Raw genomic sequence first — 16425 nt, 5'->3', positions numbered from 1 at the left:
GAGGAGAAGCTTGACAAAGAACAAGCTGGGTTCGGGCCAAACAGAGGTGGTCAGGATCAGATTTTCACTTTAAGAAAAATAGTTGAGAAAATTTGAGAATATAACAAGGATCTGCATTTAAGTTTTGTAGATCTGGATTTGGCAAGGTGCCAAAAGGAACACTGTTCAAAATGTTCCAGTTATATGGTGTCAATGGGATATTATATCAAGCAATACATAGTCTCTATCTGAGCTGTAAATCAGCAGTTACAATTGAAGGAGGTACAGGAAGATGATTTGAGGTAAAATCAGGTGTGCAACAAGGGTGCATATTATCACCAGTGTTATTCATTATCTATATGGATCATTGATGTCAAAATTAGTCATGTTAATCTTAGCTCTTTACTTTATGCAGATGATGCTATATTTTTGAATAAATCCACTAGAAGTTTGCAAGATTTCCTGACTAAATTGAATAACTGCTCTAATAACTTTGGTACGAAAACTGACAATAAAAAGACAAAGACGATGAAAATAGGAAGAAGCATTGAAAATATCAACTGTACCTGAATGGGAAAAAACTACAGAACATGTAACATATTTCAGCTATTCAGCCACAATTTTTAGTGAAGATAGCAAATTAAATTTGGAAATAGACATCAGAATGGTAGGAAGTCATGAATCTGGCAGTATGCAAGACAGTGGTCAAACCAATTTTAACTTATGGATCTGAGAGCTAGGTTAGAAATAAAACTCTTCATCAAAGACTGGGACCACAAATATAGCATCCTGAGAAAGATTAGCAGACTCAACAGATGGCATCAATGGCAGTATCATGTTAAAAATGAGGCTATTAGGAAAGAACTTGATATTGTTAGCATTCAGGAATGTGTTAGCAGAGCTAATCTCAAGTGGTATGGCCACTTAAACAGAATATGAGAGGAAAAAGACAGAGGAAGACCAAGATGTAGGTGGACTGATACAGTAAAAAGTGCCTTAGAAGACAGAAATATAAGATATAATATTGGAGTGTTGACAGATAACAGGTTAATATGGAGGAAAATTGTTGATAGGAAGTTAGTAATGATGTAACTTTTCATGTAGTACTATTATAAGATCCAGATCCCCACCCCCATGAGGGTATGTCAAGAATATGATGATGAGGAGGAAATGGCATCTCCAATGGCTGAACAGTGTAACTAAATAATACTTGCCTGGTAAAGATTGTTTACAGTCTGGATCAAATGGGAATAGCAATATTATGTTCTTTTTAGATATGTCTTGATTAGATTACCCAGACTTCATTCTATCTAGTCTTCCTGCAAACCAACTTATGAATATACACATCATACAGACACTGAACTGACCAGTCTCATCCATCAAAGATGAAGTCAAGTATCAACAAATTCTTCAAAATCAATACTAAGAATATGAATTATGAAAAAAAAAGTAATACTGATTTTTGTCAGAAGTCACTCTGCTCTATCAAGTATAAACAATATATACTTGATACTACAATTCCCATGAATTAAAATGTTATTTACATACCTGCATAAAATGTTACATAGTGCAGGTCCTTATTTGTAAATCTCACTGTTCCTAACATGCAATATTTATTTGTTTTTTAAGCTGCAATGCACAGTCAAACATAAAGAACACTACTGCTTGGTTCAAAAGTACTAACCAAAACTTGGTTCAAAACTGCTAACCACTCGGCCAACCAGGCCGAGTGGTTAGCATATCTGCTCTCCAGCCAAAAGGCTGCAGCAGGTTAATCATGCTGTGGGCATGGATGTTTGTGAGTGTGAAAACACTAGTGGTGGTGGTGGTGGTAGGCAGTAGATGGCATTGGTGTAGATGATGCAGTTCAAAAGTACTGCTGGCCTGGTTGGCCGAGTGGTTAGCATATCTGCTCTCCAGCCAAAAGGCTGCATGTTAATCATGCTGTGGGCATGGATGTTTGTGAGTGTGAAAATACTAGTGGTGGTGGTGGTAGGCAGTAGATGGCATTGGTGTAGATGATGCAGTTCAAAAGTACTGCTGGCCTGGTTGGCCGAGTGGTTAGCATATCTGCTCTCCAGCTAAAAGGCTGCAGGTTTGAATCATGCTGTGGGCATGGATGTTTTTGATTGCGAAAACACTAGTGGTGGTGGTGGTAGGCAGTAGATGGCATTGGTGTAGATCAGTGGTCACCAAAGTGGTCGACAGAAAAATATAAGACATCATTGTATGGATAATAGTTAATTTGGTTAACATGGATTACCTCCATCCTGAATGACAACGCAATTAAGAGCGAATTGTGGGAACAGTGACATGAATAGGACCTGTAAGTTGGAGCAAGGTCATGAAAATAGTTACGGAGGCCAAAATTACGTATTTGCCAATAAACGGATGTCGGTGGTTCCCGCCCAGCTGGCACGGTGGGAGCAAGATTGCAACACGTGCTCGGTTGCTTATTTACTTATACTTACACGTATTCGATCCCAGTCTCATTTTTGCACATCGACATACAAGTGAGTGTTAATGTTCTAAAATTCATCAACATACATATTATAATTCAATCGTTATTCATTCACAAACTAAACTTCTCTATGTTGAAGAGTTGAGCAGGGCTGGTAGTTTTGTACATCCTGTAGAAATACGTGAGTAGGTATATTATTTAGACTTATTACTTTTGCTTACTGACTTCAATTTTAATTATTTTGTTACAACCCCTGTAATCACAATGGCAGCTTCAAATTCTAAAAAAAAATGCAGACAATATTCGTTAAAATATTTGAAACTTGGGTTTACTGCTTCATTAAGAAACCCAACATTGCTAACTCTTCACATTGATAACGTTAGTAAATTGTATACTAAGTTAATAAAAGTCTTATTTTCATATATATAAGGAAGAGTGTATTATTGTTAATTTGTTATCTAAATTAAATTTTATATTTTATATATTATTTATCCCTCCTATCAAATATGTAATGTTAAGAAACACGTCAAAAATGTATCCCTTTGACGTTAAGCCAATATAATAATATATACTATATTATACATACAATAAACACTGTAACTATAAAATAAACAACCTAAAGACTCACATAAGCATCTTTTTACTTGTCCTATTATAATTACGTAATAGTAAAATAGAGGGGTCGATAAAAAAGTCAAGAAACTCTTGAAGGGGTCGACGGTCAAAGAAGTTTGGCGACCCCTGGTGTAGATGATGCGGTGGAGAAGGAGAGTTGTAGAGCAGGTGCCCTCCCTCAATGACCTGGAGGTGTCACAATAATAATAATAATAATAAAAGCTTTCTTATCATTATATTCAAACTTACCTTTAATTGAACTGCCAATTCTCTACCTTGCTCTTCAGTAACTTTTCTTAAATGTACCAAATCTACTTTATTGGCTACATTATACATGCCCTCCCTCAATGACCTGGAGGTGTCACAATAATAATAATAATAATAAAAGCTTTCTTATCATTATATTCAAACTTACCTTTAATTGAACTGCCAATTCTCTACCTTGCTCTTCAGTAACTTTTCTTAAATGTACCAAATCTACTTTATTGGCTACAAGTAACATGGGATACGTATCTCTGAAAGAACATAAATATTTTAAATATTAATACATGATACATATATGAAACAATAAAACATAAATGTTATGCAATGTAACTTAACAAGGGTAACAAAAATTTCTGAAACTTCTCTTTATACCATATTTTCATTTTATATTATTTAGGGTAGTTTTCATTCAAAATAACTATAATGGTCTGCTAGTCCCGATGTGCTGTACAGATTATCCCAAATGCAGTTTTTGTGTTCTTAAAAGCAGATCTATCAGTCTGTCTAATGCAAGCTGCAGGTACAAGAGCTTGATACACTCCTCTATGTGCAGGACAATAAAACAGATACTTAGGAGAACAAATGAAGGTAGCTAGCTGAATGTGATTTGAAAACAGCATGGAGATTATATCTGCAGAGAAGTTTGGGTATCTTTTTGGATGTATGCTGAATATAAGAGATGGGAATAGTTTTATTGTAATCTTGTGTGTTAGTTGCAAGAGAAATGGGAGAGGGGCATGCAGTATTTTGTCTATTTTGTAGTCATTGACTAAAAAATTGTTGCAAAGGTAACTGGAGTTCAGTTTCAAGGGCTGTGAACAAATAGCTCTGGCTGTGTGTGTGCAAGTGTTTTGAGGATGCCATATTGCTGAGATATGTGACTGCTTATGTAAGTACTTCCCTATGTGTGCATGCAGGTTTTCTAAACAGAAAACAAAAAAAAAGGGACAGAGATGGATAATGTGCCAACTAGTACTTGTGTCACTAGTGTATATAGGAAGTAGAGATATATCATTTTCTTCTTCTACATTGAAGTGTATTTCTGGATGTTGCTGTTTAAATATACTAAAAATGTATCTAACGTATCTAAGCTATGATGCCAAATAGCAGACATATCATCTGCTAAGCATAGCTAAATTGGTTTATGTGCAGCAATTTAAGTGCTTGATTTCCTATAATTTCAATAAAGAAATTGGCTGGTGGGGAAAAGAGGAGGGAAGGAACCCACTATAGTCCAATCTAGCTAATCATATAATTTTCTGTTCTGGAAAAATAACTTGAATAAATGGTGAATCTGAATAATTAAAAAATGTTAGAGGGGGAAATGTGGTTCAAATTGTTGTGCATTGTTTACCAATGCACCAACTGTTTAACCATGCCAATTTTAGCAAGTAAACAATGTTTCCCATATTGTCAAACACCTCTGCAGATTCCGGCTGTATCAATGTAGTTATTCCTTTTATCCAACTCAGCTTTCACTCTATTAGAAAAAGTCAGTAAATTACTAAGACATGACTGACCCTTCACAAAATCATACTGCTCCCATAAGAGTATCATATTCTTATCCACAAATTCCTTGATTCTCTTTTTATACAACTCTTCTAGTACTTTTACCACCACTCCTAATATTCCAACTAGTCTATAATTCACTACCACAGACTTAGATTCTAGATCCTCCTTGCCAGTTCCCTTGCACATTCTTGTAAATCTCAAGTTGATATCTCATATAACCCCACAGCTGTATTTGTATTGAGATTCTGCAATATCTTAAATACCTCCAAATCACAAACCTGTGTTCTCACATCAGTCTCCGTTACCTCTGCCACTGCAATATCCTAAACTTGGATGATATACCCTTGCAAAGTGGTCTCTCAGTACCTCAACTATATTATCTGCCTCTGTCACCTCTCTACCATCAACACTCATTAAATTTGTTCTTCCTCCTACTCACCACATAACAAAAGAACTCTTTGAGATTTCTTTCCTTTGGCCGGTTTGGCTAATTTCTTCTCATAATCTGATTTTGCCTTCCTTACCATGCTGGTCATAATAAATAGTAACGAAGAGATAGATTAGTAAACAATATGTCACGTGCAAAATAAAAATAAAAAATAAAGTTAAGGAATGCAGTATCTAAAAATAAATAGAATTTACAATCAAACATGTTGGTATAAATTAATTCTTTGTAAAAAAGTTAAGAACATCATGCAATTTGTCAGAGTCTGATGAGATCTGTCTAAGTTTACATGGATCAACTATATAAGAGATAAGTAAACATTTCATCCTTCTATTGTTGTGAAGTGCCAGCACTCCACCAGAATATGAGAAATGGTGAGATGCGTGTTGCATTTTTTACACATAAGTGGGTCAGTCATTGGCCATTCAGTAAATAAGAATGTGTAAGATAACTGTGACCTATGCAGAGCCTAGCAAGAACAACTTCCTTTCTTCTGTTTCTAAGCAGACAAGACTATTCATGCTTAATCTTATGCAATCTGCTTATCAGAGTGTTCTGCCATAGTGACTGCCATTGGGTGATTAGCTATGATTTTATAAACTGTCTATAGTCTGTATATGGGACTGTCAAACACTAAGTGGAAAAGATATGAGTTGATCTAGCAGCTGCAGTCTCATTTTCCTTAAGTCCAATGTAGTTGTGAATCCAGCACAACCAAACATCAAGATTAAGGGGCTTCATTTTATACAACAGTTGTAAAACCTCATATATCACTGAGTGTGGATTATACAAAGGAAAGATAATTTGTAAAGAACTCACTGAATCTTTATAAATCATACATTTTTAATAGCAGTTTTCTTTTATATGCACTAGTGCAAGCTGAATGGCAAATCTGCTCTGATGTATAATTACTGCACCTGAGTGGGATGTGAATGATATAATAAGATCAAGAAACACAGCAGCACAACAGAGGACTCAGAAGATATGAGACTTCTGTAATTGATTCAGGGAGAGGTTGCCAGACGGAATGCAAACTTGTTTGGTGCCAGTAACAATGTCAACTTTTATGTCAATAGCCTGTGTAATCTCTTTGACAAATTGGCCATAAGCCAATTGTCAGTGCTATCCCAAAACCAGGAAAGAATCCAATACAAGCAAACCATTCTCGAACTATCGCTCTGAACAGTCATCTTTGTAACACATTAGAGAAACAGTAAATACCAGGCTCCTCTTACTGACTGCTTCAGCATTAAATTTTTCAAGATGGGATAAAGTGTTCCAGTCAGCTTTGTCCATTTTCCATTTGGGCATTTGTTGAAAATGAGAACATAGTACAAATAACAGGTAAATAATCACTTCCATATATGTTCTCTTTGACGTCCCACATGAGCACGGAAAATGGTATAGGAGAAGATTGAAAGATTTACTGAGAACGAGTGGGTGGGCATATAGAAGGTACTGAGTCTATTATTCAGAAGGGAGAGGTCATTATTGTCAAGCATTTGCTCAATGATATGACCTCATCCATTTGTGTTGGCACTGCTCAACAGAGTTTTGTGGCCATTAATGTTACCCATGAGAAGTATTGGCTCAGGCAGTTGCAAGGTTATTAAGAATGATTTCATTTAACTTAAAACACTATGGTAAATAAAATGAATATACTGTAGTAAGAAATCCCAAGACAGATGAATCACTACAGTGTCCAGAACAGTATTAAACTGGACTTGTTGGAATGGAGTATGGTTGCCCATTAGGGTAGCTACTCCACCATGAGCAGAACAGTGAGATTCCTTAAGGTGGGATTCTCACTGGGTTTTAAATATGTTTCCTACAGACAGAAACAGAATGGCATGTGTTTATGAGCAGAATCTTGATATCATCAATATTTGTTGTGGCAAAATTCATGACAATTCTACTATAAAAATTTTCCTATTGTTTTGGCTTTGTAGACTTGTCCAATTTCTGAGAGATTGAATGCTTACCTTTATCAGGTTACATCATCTGATGTGTTAGGATCATTTGGTAAATTTAATTCACTTTCAGTGGATACTGAAGTATCCATTTTTTTTGTGGAATGCAGATTTATTTCTCAGTTGATATCCTTGTCATAAGAGAGTGGTGGTGGACAGAATAATTCCTTTGCATGGAGGGAGTAGAGAATTTAAGTTTGTGGTGGCAGATTATAGACTGATCAGTGTCTCAGAGATGGGGGGGGACTGGAAAAATTGGTCAACAAGAGAATTTGTAAGTGGGTAGATAATATGATACTCCATAGGGGAATAGCACAGTTTTGTGAGGGGTCGGTCATGCCTTGGTGGTCTACTGGCTTTTTGAAGTGGAGTGACAGCTGGGTTGGATAGGAGGAGTGGCTGTGAGATGATATTGCTGGATTTTGCAAAGGTGTTTGATGGAATATCATATGAAACTATTTCACAAACTGCAACAAATGGGGATGGATGTGGAACTCGATAGCCGATGGACAGATACCAAGGGATAGTATATAGAGGAGCCGAAGGCAGGTGGCTGGTGGTGTGCTGCAGGGCTCTATGCTTGGACCACTGCTGTTTAATTTGTACATGGATGATATGGTGGTACATCTCCCTTTATTAACAAATATCAAATATTAGATATTTGCTACTGATGCAAGATTGGGTAGAGAATGGTTAATCAAGATGATGTAGAGAACTTGCAGGATGATTTAAATGGGCTGACAGTATGGGCAAAACATAATCAATGACAATTTATGAAAAAATAAAAAAGTGCAAAGCTATGCATTTTCAGATACAAAGATTGCAAGCTGTGTACCACATTGAGGAAACTGTACACCAGGAAACTGATGAAGCCGGGGGTGGTAGAAGTAGTAGATAGAGAGTTGAATTTTAGAGGGCATATTACTAAAGTAGCCAGGATAGCACACAGGATTACTTGGTTATTAAAGAATGCACTAACAAGCAGAGAAAAGGGGAGTTATCATTCCTCTTTAAAAAAGCCTTGATAAGACCATATCTGGATTACTGTGCTGATGTCTGGTTAGCAGAGTTTCTTTGGGATGAGAAAGTGGTGGAGAGGATCCAGAGGTGAGTAACCAAAATGGTGAGTGGTCTGTGGAATGTTCCCTTGAGGATAAATTAAGGGTTTGTAGGTTGCAAAAGTTGGTTGATAGGTGAAAAAAGGGGAGATGTGATAGAGTTTAAGTTACTTAAAAGATTTTATAGGATTACTTAGCAAGGACATTAAGACTATTTTTTCACTTGGAGAGTGGTGAATTAATGGAATGTGTTGCTTGAGTCAGCTGCGAGTGCACTGTCTGTTAATGGTTTCAAGGAGACGTGTGATAGATATTGTGCTGATAGTTTGGGTTTCCCACAATGAGCCTTAGGATTGCATGGAAGTGCCCATGTAATAATAATTTTTTAACAAATGGGTTCTCATTGAAAGAGACCATTTTTGGAGTTGTATTAGGAATGAGCCCATAGGTTGTACCAATGATGTACTCCACAGAGAAAACATGATTGCAATCATTATTAAAAAATTATGGACCCAACTACAATATTATAGTAAAACTTCAGTTAAATACAAACCAAAATAATCACTTGAAGTTCTGACTTTCATATCAAAGTTATCATCTAAAGCAGCGATGAGCAACCTTTGTTCTTCAGTGGGCCACAATTGAAAATCTAATATTCCACATGGGCAGCAACGAACACAATATTAAATACATTAATATATTAATCAAAAAATTTTAATTTATGGGGTAGAATTTGTTATTTTCGACATAGATTTACAATGAAATTTTTTTTTAACTTGATTTACTTTTTATCAGTAATACTTTCAATATATACACAGGTATACATACATAATTTTTTAATCAAAAGAAATTAAATAGCTGCTGAAATTTAATTAATGAGATGTTGGTCGATTGGTAGGGCCTCTGCTACTAATGGCTCAGTTAAGTAAGTTTGAGCGCAGTTAGTAGTTGGAAGTGGACCAATCATTCGATGCTGTTGGCACACCCTCCCTCGATGAGTCTTTGGACTCCCTGGAGGTGTCAAATAATTTTTTTTTTTTTAAAGTTTCAGAAAGAGTGATTATTCATACAAATTTCTGCATTTACTTATAAGGATTACTTGTAAATGAGTGAGGCAAATTAATCCCACCTACTTCGAAGCTTGGGCTAGCTTTTATGAAGTTAGTGGGATTTAGCCTTCATTATTTGTGTTGTTGCTACTGTTTATGTATGGGATGTAGGCATTGGATGCTAGTGATATCTGATGTGTATATTAGTGTTAATGGTTTCTTAACTTTGTTGGTATATTTTCTGGAGTTCGTTTTTTTAATGTTCTGTAGTTATCTACGTGTTTTAACTTTCTTGGTAGGTTGTTGAGTTGCGTGGGTATCTCATGTGATCTCACAAAAGAAACGTATGAGTTGTTGAAGGGTGTGGGGATGTAGAGAGTTGTTGTAGTTCGTGTTATACGATATGTGTCTCTGTTGTTTCGATAGGTGATGTTGAAGTAATTCCTTGTTAATGTCATGTAGTGTTTCAGGTTTTTAATGCTCAGAATTGTGTATTGCCATGTGCTTGTCGGATATTGGTTGTTACGTGTAAGGTGTCCAGATCACTGTTGACACGATTTTCCTGTGTAGTGTTTCTAATTTTGTTAGGTGGCTGTTTGATGTATTTGCATAGACTGTTATTCCATATCTGAGTAGGGATTCGCAGATACCGTGATATAGGAGTTTTTTTTATGTTGGGTGGAATAATGTCTTTAACTTGGAAGACTTTTGCTCCGATGATCCGGAGTTTGGTGTGTAGGTATTCTATATGTTTTGTCCATTTAAGGTGGGAATCTATATAGAGACCGAGGTATTTTGCGTGTGTTACAGGTTTGATTTCGGAACATTGACAGGTATTTTTGTTGTTAATGCAGCGGTATGTGTGACAATGTATCGATAGTGATGCAGGGCATATGATTCTTGGGTTGTGTATTATCAACATCTGTGTTTTGGTGCCGTTGATTAGAATTGCGTTTTGGTGAAAGTATGTTGTGATTTCATTTAGGTCTTGTTGCGCTTTGCAGAGAGTTGTGTTAATGTCTGTGTGGATTACTAGTAGTGCAGTGTCATCTGCATATTGAAATATTTGACTTCTTATGGATATGTTATGAATATCGTTAATGTATATGTTGAATAGAGTGGGTGATAATATGGCACCTTGAGGTACACCGTGTTTTACTTGTATACTCCGACTGTGACATGTACCTATTTTTGTTACTTGTGATCTGTTTGAGAGGTAGTTCTTGAACCATGTATGCAGTGTTCCCCTTATACCTATTGAGTATAGTTTGGTGAGTAGTATGTCATGTTCAAGTGTGTCAAATGCTTTGGTTAGGTCCAGCAGTATAAGGATGGTGTACTTGTTTTTGTCGAGAGCTTTGTTTATTGTGTCGGTGATGTCTTCTAATAAAGTAATGGTGCTTTTTGTTTTCTGAAAGCCATATTGGTTTTGTGAGATGATGTTGTACTTCTGTAAATAGTTCTGTAGTCTGGTGTGTGTTATTCTTTCTAGAATTTTTGAGATGACTGGTAGTATAGCTTTTGGTCTGTAGTTCTCAGTATCGTTTCTTTTGCTGTGTTTGTATATTGGCATAATTACTGCAGTTTTTATTTGTTGTGGAATAATGCCTGTGTCGAATATTATGTTCACGAGTTTCAAAAGTATTGGATTTATTTGTTCAAAGTGTGTTATAAGGTCTGTGAGTCTTATTTTGTCTATTCCTGGAGTGGTCTTTGGTTTTAGTTTAGGATTGCTTCTTTCAGTTCCTGTTTTGTTATGGGTGGAAAATACATCATTTGTTGTTGACTTTGTGTCGGTAGTTTTTTGTTGATTGTTGGCAGTGTGTCTTTTTTGAGTTGTGCGATGTTGTTTGCGAAAGCATGGTTGAAAGAGTCTGCTAGTTTCTCTTGGTTTGTGTCCTGACTGAAGCCTTTTGCAATAAAATCTTGTGCTGAAGTTTTCTTTTTTCGGATTGCTAATTCGTTGAGTGTAGCCCATGTTTGCTTAATGTTGTCATTATATTCCATGAATTTTTGGAAGCAGTAGTAGCGTCTTTTTTATCCTACGAATTTTTGTTGTTAGTTTATTTCTTGTGCTTTTGTATAAGGTTTGTAAATGGGTGTTACTGGGTGACTTTTTAAGTTTTTTCCATAGATTTTCTTTTACAGTAATAGTATTTAGTATGTCGTCATTTATCCAGGGATTGTTGTCTGTTTGTCGCCTCGTTTGTGTAGGTTTTGTTGCTTTTTTGTATATTTCTGTGAACTTTAGTTGAAAATTCTCATATAATGTTACAGGATCGTTTATTTTAAGTAGGGAATTCCAGTCTATATTTTTTACTTGGTTGTCGATAATTCTCTTTAGTATGATCGAGTTTTGTCGACTTTTGTGGTGGTGGGAGGGGGGGTAGGAAACTGGAATTTATGTTGTACTGACTTAGTATATCAAGATATGTGTTAGTGGTTAAAGAAGCGTGGTGAAGAGTATTTATGTTAAAGTCTCCTATTAGGATGAGCCTGTGTGTTGTACGCGGTTTGATGCCGCTTAGCCGTGTTTCTAACTCGTGAAGAAAACTGAGTGGATTATCTGGGGGTCTGTATATTGTGTATTTGATACTATTGCGGCTATTTGTGAGTTCCAAAATTAGTGTTTCCGCATGTCCAAAGTGAGTTTGTTTTTCTGTCACATTGTATTTTTCTTTGATAAATGCCACAATGCCACCTCCTCTTTTGTTTGGTCTACATAAGTTGTAGGTTTGATAATTATTTATGTTGTATGCGTAAATTTCTGTGTCGTTTATTGCAACTTCGGTCAGTATTAGCGCATCTATGTTTATCAATGTATAATTGAGCTGTGTTATCAATGTAAGCCAGTGTTTTTTAATACTTCTTATGTTTGTGTGTATGATAGTGAAGTTGGTGTTGGTGGAAATGTTGTCTGACCAGTTTTCAAAGAGTCAAAGACCTTGAAGTTTATGTTGTCTGACTGGATATGTTCGCGTATGTTTGAGATCTCCATTATATAGTTTTTAAATAGTTCTAATCTTATTCTTAAGGATGTGAAAAGTTAGTGTTTTATATTGGTAGGCTGTGTAATTCGGATTCACTTGTAATTATGTATATTCGAGTGATTTCATTCTTTCTCAAAAATATCTGGGAATTCTTTGCCCACAGGAACTTGTAGTTTTTCTCTGTTTTTGTCATCCTTGCTTGGTATAGAAGATTTTTGAAGTATGGAGTCCAGTGTTCCATTATATAGATTGGTGTTGGGAGTTTTTCATCAGTTAGGATCGTTGTTGTCGGCCTTGTTCTCTTGCTTGCTGTAAGAATGGAGTCTCTCAGATTTCTGTTGGTAAAACGAGCAATGATTGTGGGCCTCGGTTGATATAGGTGATATCTGTGGTTGTGATTTGAATTCCAATTTTGCTGTCGATCAGTTGCATTATGTTGCTTAAGTCTTCTGTATTTTCTTTTGTTATTCCCTCAATTTGAAGTTCTTTTTTTCTTTCTTTTTGTAGCAATTGTTCCATTTGACACTTGAGTGTGTTTACTTCTTTCCGCAATTCTTGATTTTCGCGTTGGAGCGTTTCTATCGCTACCGTTAATTTTGTCTTTATTTCTCGCATGGTTCCTAACATTTTTCAGAGGTCTCGTTATTGAACTGTATGTAATGCTCATATGCCTCAAATTTTTTATTAATTTGTTCCATGTGTGCATTTAATAAGTCTTTCACCATGAGTTTAAATGAATCAAAGTTATCTGTAATTTTAGGATCTGGAAGTGGCTTACCTTGATGTGCGTCGTTACTTTTCTTTGGTGTCTGGTCTTTGTTCTTCATTTTCTCACGGATGAAAGTTGTGATGTTAGTGATACAGTATAACTTGCTGTCTTTTTGAGAGGATCAGATTCTAGTTTTAACATCACCGAAGAATTTCCATGTTTAGTTCCATTCAAAGGAACTACTACTGGAAGAGATATATTCAGGGAACTAAAACTGTTCTTAATCAATTAAATATCCCAATAGAAAAGATCGTCAGTATAACAACAGATGGAGCTTGAGCCATGTCTAGTATGAATGTTGGTCTGTTGGGATTATTATCCAGAGACATAAAAAAGATTAATAGGATGCAAAATAATTATTTCTCGCTGCATTTTACACCAATAATAATAATAATAATATTTGGCTCTGTTTCTCATCAACAAGCTTTTCAATATATGGAGGTATGTTGTTAATTGTGACTCTAACACAATTTTTTAGTCGTTCGTCATCAAGGCGATTTCAACAATCATTTTTTACAATTTTCATTTTCGAAGAGAGTTGTTCACACAGATAAGTACTACCAAATAAACTTATTATTTGCCTGGAATGAGTAGCCAGCAATGGAAATTTATCAGTTGGAAAGTAACTCATATAAAAGTCAATAATACTAACATGTTGAAACTTATTTCTTAGTTCAGTGTTGCTTTTCAAATTGATTATTTCCATTTGAAATTCTTCAGGAACCCTTTAAACATCTATATTAAAGGGCGATGAGAAAATATCAAAATTAGTATCATTTTTGTATAAGTTTTTGAACCGCAAACTGAATTCTTCTTGTAGTCTCTGCATTTCTCCTCAATTTTTTTTTCTCAAAATTAGAAAATGAGCCATATTATTAGATTCCAGTTGCCAATTCCAAATTTTTAGTTTATTTTCAAAGGCTTTTATTTTATCAAACATTTCATTAATAAGTTTGTTCTGTCCTTGAAGATTTACATTTAATTTGTTCAAATGCTGAGTAATGTCAATGCAAAGTCATACATCCAGTTCTTGTCATTAAATTCTTGAAAAGGATTGTCTTTCATCTCCAAGAATAACTGAATTTCGCTCTTCAAATCATACACATGCTTAAGCATTGTGCCACGATTTAACCATTGAACCTAGGTGTTAAAAAGGATATCGTATATTCGCTTTACTTATCTCTCAAAAATTCCTTAAATTCACGATGATTCAGTTCTCGAGATCTAATAAATTTTACAATTTTAATGATTGGTGAAACAACACTGGTCATTTTTAAAACTTTTGCACTCAAATTTTCTTGGTGAAAAATGCAGCAAGAAATAATTATTTTGCATCCTGTTAATCTTTTTTATGTCTCTGGATAAAAATCCCGACAGACCAACATTCATACTAGACATGGCTCAAGCTCCATCTGTTGTTATACTGGCGATCTTTTCTATTGGGATATTTAATTGATTAAGAACAGTTTTAGTTCCCTGAATATATCTTTTCTGGTAGTAGTTCCTTTCAATGGAACTAAAGATGCAAATTCTTTGGTGATGTTAAAACTAGAATCTGATCCTCTCAAAAAGACAGCAAGTTATACCACATCACTAACATCACAACTTTCATCCAAAGCCAGAGAAATCCATTCTAACTTAGAAACATGTTCCTGCAAAATTTTCTCAATACTTTATGAAAGATCATCAATCCTTCTTGCGATTGTAAATCACAACAAGCTGATTTTCGAAATTATATCTTTTTTTTATCAGGGAAAGTGACATCTGCTACCACTAGTAAGCATTCTTTTACTATTTCTCCATCAGAGAATGATTTCATTCTTTTTGTCAAAATTTGACTAACAATGCAGCTCTAAATACATTTAGTCATTGTTTAAGATTTTTTTTGCAGGTGATTTACTTTGTCTTTGTGCAACTGTCCTTGCAAATTGTCAAATTTTGAAGAATGTTTAGTTTTAGAATGCCTCTTGATGTTATATTACTTGAGAGCAGATATTTTTCACGTGACCTCTTAATGCGTGCTTCATATTGATAACACATTGTGCCTTTTGCTGAAATTTTTACACTTCAGCTAAATGAGGTGTAATGTTTTGGCGGGCTGCATATGGTCTACAGGTTGCTCATCACTGATCTAGAAAGAAAGGAATAACTATGTTACAATCTACACAGTATTCCAAAGTCACAGTAATTTGGCCAACTGTTAAAACTTGCCTGGCCTGACCTCTGATGAGGAGGTGGGGGGGGGGGGGGGGAGGACCATACTATATCAAAGCTAGAATCTCTAATTATTATAATTCCAGATGATTGGAGTAGAGCTCTCATAGTATCCATATATCAAAAGGAAAATAAAACTGAATGTGAGAATTACAGAGGTATTTCTCTACTGAGTGTTCCTGGTAAGATTTATGCAAGTATACTTGAGAAATGGTTGAGAAGGATTGTGGAAGAAAAGCTTGGTGAAGAACAAGCTGGATTCAGGCCATATATAGGCTGTCAGGATCAGATTTTCACTTTATGACAAACTGTTAGGAAGTCATGGGAATATAACAAAGATCTGTATTTAAGTTTTGTAGATCTGGAAAAGGCATATGACAAGGTGCCAAGAGAGAAGCTATTCAAAATGTTACAGTTGTATGGTGTCAGTGGGGCATTATATCAAAAATGCTTAGTCTTTATTTGAGTTATAAGTCAGCAGTTAGAATTGAAGGAAGTACAGGAAGATGGTCTTATGTTAAATCTTGGGTCAGACAAGGATGTACATTGTCCCCTCTCTTATTCATAATCTATATGGATCACATTATGAAGGAAAGTAGTATTAAGCCTAATATCAAAATTGGAGATGTTAATCTCAGCGCTTTGATTTATGCAGACGATGTTATACTTCTAAATAAATCTGCTACAAGTCGGCAAGATTTCCTGGCTAAATTGAATAACTGTTGTAATAGATTTGGTATGAGTGTCGGCAATAATAAGACAAAGACAATGAAAATAGACAGAAGCACTGAAAATATCAACTGCATTGTGAATGGAGAATCTATAGAGCAAGTAAACCATTTCAGCTACTTAGGCACAATTTTTAGTGAAAATGGTGAATTAAATATGGAAATAGATAACAGAATCAATAAAGATATGGTATGAAGTCAAATCAACAAATTTATGTAGAATAAGAAAAATTAGTCAAAACATTAAAGTAGATGTATACAAGACAGTGTTCAAACCAATTTTAACTTGTGGATTTGAGAGCTGGCTTAGAAATAAAACACTTGACCAAAGACTAGAGACCACATATATGAGAGTTGTGAGATAGATTATA

At 35.3% G+C, this 16425-nt stretch overlaps 1 protein-coding gene across 1 annotated transcript in view; it reads right to left on the bottom strand.

The window, feature by feature from the left end:
* The window catches only part of LOC150100026 (ras-related protein M-Ras-like), a 107633-nt gene that overhangs the window by 50943 nt on the left and 40265 nt on the right, over positions 1–16425 (bottom strand). Inside the window, exon 3 of the mRNA XM_090402583.1 lies at positions 3471–3570. Within this exon, the coding sequence (XP_090258709.1) occupies positions 3471–3570 (100 nt within the window). The remainder of the gene's footprint in view (positions 1–3470; positions 3571–16425) is intronic.

The sequence above is a fragment of the Typopeltis vanoorti genome, chromosome 13 (assembly GCF_054136105.1).
Source record: "Typopeltis vanoorti isolate ZY-2024b chromosome 13, IOZ_Tvanoo_1.0, whole genome shotgun sequence".
NCBI classification, from domain to species: Eukaryota; Metazoa; Arthropoda; class Arachnida; order Uropygi; family Thelyphonidae; genus Typopeltis; species Typopeltis vanoorti.
This window is presented reverse-complemented; position numbering and strand designations above follow the sequence as displayed.